The following is a 6,085-nucleotide window of genomic DNA, read 5'->3' as shown; positions in this document are numbered from 1 at the left end:
TTATGTTTAAACTGATTACTTTTAATAATAAGTACACAATCCACATAATGACATCATTAAGTTAGAAACACATGTTTTAAAGAAGAATTGTCTTTACACAGCGATGCATGTACAAATGTTTCTAGTGTTTTAATTAGAAAAAAGTGAGGCTTGGTTCAGGATAAATCTACTCTGGTCACTACACTGTATCACCGGTGCTAAACAGTATTGACAAAGGCAAACCCCTGTAGTTTCAGTAATCCCCTGAATCTGGTGACCTATCATCTAATCTGAGACTTTATGTAAGGGATAATCTCAACTTTACTTTTGTTTGACTATGGCGTTACTTTATAGTTGCCAGTATCTTAAATGTAGAATGTATAGAGTAAAAACAGGGATATTCTGCAGAATTCATTTACCCCTTTAAAGGCTTATACAAGTACCCGCCCTCCCAGTACGGTATCTTTGTGATCCATCACTCCAACTCCTTGTGAAGACACCACACCAGTGTCTGTCCCACACCTGTCATGGACACCACACGGAAGCCAATCTTCTCCAGCTTGTCCAGCACCAGGCGAGGCGGGTCATCCACGTGATACTCGGAACTGAAACAAGCATAAACAAAGCAATTCTGCTTTCCACAGATGTGGGGATTTCTGCATCTCTCAGTAAACTCCTCTTGGAAAATAGAGTGCTGTTAATTGTTCTAGTGCTTGTTCACTTCCTTCCACACCTTGTTTCATTTGAATCAGATTGCCAGTGGCAACACCTCCCTGATCTGTATTCCATCACCTTGAACGGTTTACTCCAAATCTGCAAGGCAGCAGCTTTCCTCCCCCCTCCCCAACCACACTGAAGCCTTTTCTTCTATACGACCCGATTTCAGCTCTGCTGTCAACATGTACATGTTAACTGCCAAAATGTACAAAGCATCAGTTTTAAGTGCCTAAATATGGATATGCTGCCCACTGTGAGCAAATTTACAGTAGACTTGGAAATAAAGTCTGCACGTCTGTGTGCAGCTAAAGATCAGAATGGAGGCAATGGTTAAATCTTACCCATTTACAATCACTGATAAAAATTGTTTCACAAAAATTATTGAATCAGGAGCAAAATCCTGTCAATCTTTGTAAGAGACATCAGCCTCATGGTGCTTAAAAGCTTGAGCTGAGATAGGCTTACAAAACTTAACCATTTATCCTTGGGTGTTTCACATGGTAGCTCTGAGGTCAAACAGTGCAATTTAAGAAAAATGAAAACAGAAAAACGCTGCAAAGACCCTCAACTAAAGTGTTTTTTGGGAGACAATAAGGTGAAGGATCAGCTACAGTAAATGGCTAATAGCAAACATCTATGGTTTATATAAATCATGTGATTAAATCACACAGTGCCTTGCGTCTTCCTCCTGCTATTCCATGGTGTTACCGTCACCCCAAAAACACTTCCGTTCTGATTTATTCAACTTCCGTTGTGTTTTAGCTGCAAAAGATTTCACCTCTCAGGGCCATCATAACACGCTTCCCACATTTGACCTATATAGCTCCCATGATTACTGACTTAGGTACTCACAAATTGTTCCCCAGCATAGTCGTTTTCCTCGCTCCCAGGTAATTCATGACCACTGGATCCGAAAATTCATCCCCCACATTTGTCGGACCGTTCTCCTGCAAGGCAGCATTAAGTGTATTACCCACACAGCTTAGAACTTACTCTAGAAATATTGGGGGGAGACAGCATCCCTAAAAAAATTGTCTGTACAGCTCTCACTGATTGCACCTGCAGCCCTCTGGCAGGTGCACATGATAATCTCCAATATCTGAACATGCTAAAAATAGATGATCCAATATACTTAAAGGGTACTGGAGGAATTAGGCTGCTGGAGTCGTGGAGACATCAAAATGAACATGCGCAAACAAGAGGCCGACAACTGAGCAACATGTGTTTTTAATTGACGTGGCACACACACATACAAAAAGGTCCCACGCACGCTTCTCGCGTCTTTTGTAACCATAACTTTTTTCCCCCCAGCGTGCCGAATATTACCGGCCATTGCATAACCAACCTTGGCTGATCAGTAGGCTAGTGTGCGCGCTGTTTGCAGTCAATTAAACACATCTGCGAGTCAAACGCGCCTCCCCCGACAGGATGATGGGAGTCGTTTACGTATGCAAGATACACACCAGTCGAATCTGTGTGCTGACGAACATGTACGGCATCCCGCTCGCTAGCTTTGCTCCGGTATTCCCCCAGGAGTGACTGAAAGAGGTGTCCTCACAGATAAACGGTGCCCTCTTCAACTCGAGCTCCAGCTGACTGCGCTTAGCGGAATGCGGAAACACCCACCGCGACGAGCCAATCACAGAACCCCTCTCAGCATCTGTCAACAGCCCGCTCTGCACAGGGTCTTGTTCAACTGGGATCGCTGGTTTGTTGATATGAGAAACGCGGGGCAATGTGCATGTACGAGAAGGAAATGTTAATTTATAGTTTCATTTAACTAAGTCATTTTTTATTCTTCCAGTGCGAAAGTTGACTTTAAAATCTCATCATTCTTTGGATGGGAATTTATTTAATAAGCTACACATTTATTAAATTACATTTCAGCCACAACCAATTGTGCTACACATTTTCTTTCATTTTCAGGCAACTTACTGCAAGTGGAAAGAAATGCAATTTCAGTTTCCGTGGTCGCTGTCGTACAGTCTGCTCTATGTATTTGCATGTATTTGTTTAATGCATGTATTATATTAAACCTGCACTGTCTAGAATTCTCTCCTTCCCAGAGATTTATTAATTTCCTCCTGAGTTCGGTAATAATAACTCTGGATCACTCTTGTGACTGGGAGGGAAATGAAAGGCACAGACCAAAGGAAAGCAACAATGGTGGGAACTCCGATAAGATCAGTAATATGAATGTAATGTCCTGTGGATGCCAGAAAAGCCTGGTGGACTCTCAGTTAGGCTTTGCATGTCATGGTCAGTGGGAACAGTAATTTAAAGCCTGATCGCTGCTTAATAATATTGTGATGGTAGGCAGACGTGCATCCAGGCAAACCAGATTCAGAAATGTCCTGTGGTGCAATCAGTTTTGAAGGCATAAATCGAACCAAAGTGGTTTACCATCAAATCAAATATGTTTTTAAGATTGGGTCGTGTATTTGTCTTAAATTTAATACGTCGTTAGCAGTCTGAATTGACAGTGTTAAATGGCTTCTGACATTATACAGAGCCTTTAATGTGCATCTGCTTGATTCAGACTGGCATCTGTGAGTGGTGGGGACTGCTGAGAAGAGCTGACCTCTACTGGCTTCTGAGATCAGTGAAATTCATTTCCTATTTGTTTTATTTTCATTTCTTTTCATTAACAAGTTAATTGTTTTGTATTCAGTAAAATCAGCTTCAGTTTGGATCATCTGCACTACTCCTAGACATCAAAAAGAAACCAGCTGAGGTGGTTCAGCCCAGGGGACTCAGGGATCCCTCTTGGGTGTCTTCTGGGTGAGGTGTTCCAGGGATGTCCTACCGGGAGAAGGCCACTCTAAACAGATTATATCGCTCAGCCTGGCCTGGCAACACCTCAGCGTTCCCCTGGATTACCCAGAGGAGGTAGCTGGGAAGAGAGAGGTCTGAGATTCTCTGATTAGGCTGCTGCCCCAAAGCCTGACCTGAGATAAGTGCAAAAAGATGGATGGACGGATGTGATACAAAATGAAAGAAACAAGTCTTCACCATTAAACCAATGAGATCTGCTGCAGGAGAGAAAACAGGAAGGCAGCAGAGTTATTGCAGAGGCTCCAAAAACAAAGCAGAGACCCCCTTCTTGCCAAGAAGAACCCTCTCTCTGCAAGCATGTTCCTATGCACTGAGACACTTCCTGTGCTCCTGCAGCGTCTTCCTGCACTCGCTCATCTGCTGCTGGTTAATAGAGTCCAGGGTCAACTCCTCTCTGACCCTGTGGTGACAGTGGAGCACATCCCTGGTGGGTCCACGGGAAGCAGCGTGATCTTTTGATGAGGTCTCTGCCTTAGCCTCTCTCAGCTGAAGTGTGACTGCCTGCTGCCGGAACGCTTCCATCAAAGCTCCTTTTCTCTACACAACAGTCATAAAAATACAACCAAGAAACACAACTGTGCTCAAGTTGAGTCTCGGCCTGTTTACAACATATGATATTGAAAACAGAAACAGACATCAATTAAATTCAAATAAATAAGCTTCATGTCTTGTACGTGCAATCCGGCCGTTGTGTCGGACATCCCACTCGCAATATCAAGCTTCACATGATCAATGCGTTTGATGGATTTACTTGCTGTGAATAGGCGTGGGCGAGAAATTTGCCCTGAAAGGGTTGCGCTGCTAAAGCGATCGCTCTAAATCACTGAGTGGGAACTGAATAGGAATGAATTATACAGCAGACAGTGTATGCATTTCACGATTTACTGTAGGTGTGTGGTGCTGGGGTTATTATTCCACTATTCAGCTGAGAGATTTAAACTGTGGGAGATTGCAGACAACAGGCACCTCTGACAGACTGGGTGCTAGGCTTGAGCACAGCGTAGGTTTACATTTGTTTAATTGTGATGAATCACTGCATTGTGAGGCCATATACTTTTTTTCTTTAGAGCTTCATAATCGAGTGCCTGCAACTGCCTTGTGTAGCCTGTTTCTCCTCCAAGGAGCCTCGCGGTCCCTCTTTTGCAAGGAGATACATCACTGACCTCCTTTTTCTTTGCTTTTTTCCAGATTTCACCGTGCAGCTTACATAAAGCATCTCCGTGCTGCAGCGATATTACCCGACAGCAAGGTTCAGCTCTTTCCTCCTCCTCCTCTTCCACCACCTCCTCCTCTCTGTTTTCACCTCACCTCACCTCCTACTTTGAAATGCTGCGCTCACTGATAGATGACACAGCCGGCATAGCGTTATGAAACATGTGCGAGCGTGGTCACCGGGTTAACATTTTGCTGAGAAACACCAGGATGCGGTTTAGGCGGTTCTGCGTACTGAAAAGGAGGTTTTGTTTAGGGAGACTTTCTCCCAGTGATGAAGAAAAATGTCATCAAATATTTGGAGCAGCGTTTTCTCACACACTGTCTTTTCTCTCGTCACCTCAATTTAGGGCTTGATTTTGTGCGAGAGGCATGTCCCTTTGGGTTACCACAAATGGGATTGATTGGGCTACTAGTAACAGGAAACAACACGATGTGCAATAAACAGAGGGGAACAGAGAAGAACTTTACGAGGTCTTGAATGCATCTATCAAGCTATCAAGACTTTTTCTCTGGTCTATTCTGTGTTTCATTCTGAGGATTTGTAACCCCGACAGCCATCATTTAGCTGGAATATTTGTCTCTTTTTAATTTAGATTGTTGATGCTGTGAAAAAAGACAGAACAGTGATTTGCTTAAAATGACCTGGGACATGTCTCAGTTTATCTTAAATGTTCCAAGAACAGCAGTCTGAGATTGAAATCCTTTGGGATTTATAAGTAACTGAGCGGCTGCGCACCATTTACTGTTTGACAACATGATTAAAACACTTCCAAGCATGCCTCAGTCCTTAGTAAACCTCAGAGTTAAAGACTTACTGCAAATAAAGTCATAGTCGAGGGTTAAAGATGATTTCTCGGTCTCAAAATACTACTTTGACTACTCAGCCGGAATGTTGATGACATGTCTCCTTCTAAAGTCTGAAACTTAACAGGATTTATTGTTACAAGATGTTAATCTGTTTGGAAAGTGCCATATAAAGACAGGGTGAATGAAATGGTAAGTGTGATGGCTAATTGAACAGGGAGAGGAATGACAGCATGGATGTGTAGCAATAGGACTGATTCAAATCTCGATTCTCATCAGGCCTGTGGTCATTGGAATGTTTTGTATTATATGCCGCAGCATGTGGTTGCTGTTTATGCACAAGTCCGGCAGAAGTAATCTGCTCTGTGTATCTTACAGCTTCGGTACACAAGGGATGGCTTCTCTTAGAATAACTACCATGACAACGAGTTGGGCAAAAGCAAAGGGACAGCTTGGCTTTGTTTAATCCATAACGACGACAGAAAGACAGGATATTGTACCCTTCATTGTGCAAAGATTGCTGGTTTCCATTAAA

General features: G+C 43.1%; 1 protein-coding gene across 1 annotated transcript; it reads right to left on the bottom strand.

The window, feature by feature from the left end:
* Window positions 1-2,400, bottom strand: gchfr (GTP cyclohydrolase I feedback regulator). Its single transcript, XM_026152802.1, has 3 exons — window positions 2,160-2,400; window positions 1,549-1,643; window positions 1-584 (listed from the first exon to the last, which is right to left on the bottom strand). Exons 1-3 carry the CDS (start codon window positions 2,193-2,195, stop codon window positions 455-457), a joined length of 261 nt encoding a protein of 86 aa, XP_026008587.1. The 5' UTR covers window positions 2,196-2,400; the 3' UTR covers window positions 1-454.
* Window positions 2,401-6,085: the final 3,685 nt, after the last annotated feature.

This window comes from Astatotilapia calliptera, chromosome 19 (genome assembly GCF_900246225.1).
Source record: "Astatotilapia calliptera chromosome 19, fAstCal1.2, whole genome shotgun sequence".
Lineage (NCBI taxonomy): Eukaryota > Metazoa > Chordata > Actinopteri > Cichliformes > Cichlidae > Astatotilapia > Astatotilapia calliptera.
This window is presented reverse-complemented; position numbering and strand designations above follow the sequence as displayed.

Excerpts from the sequence above, each read along its gene's own strand:
- gchfr (XM_026152802.1), bottom strand. The coding sequence starts at position 2,195 with ATGCCGTACATGTTCGTCAGCACACAGATTCGACTG. Across the intron at positions 1,644-2,159 it reads TCAGCACACAGATTCGACTG|GAGAACGGTCCGACAAATGT; the intron begins GTGTGTATCTTG and ends GCTGCCTTGCAG. Across the intron at positions 585-1,548 it reads ACTATGCTGGGGAACAATTT|TTCCGAGTATCACGTGGATG; the intron begins GTGAGTACCTAA and ends TGCTTGTTTCAG.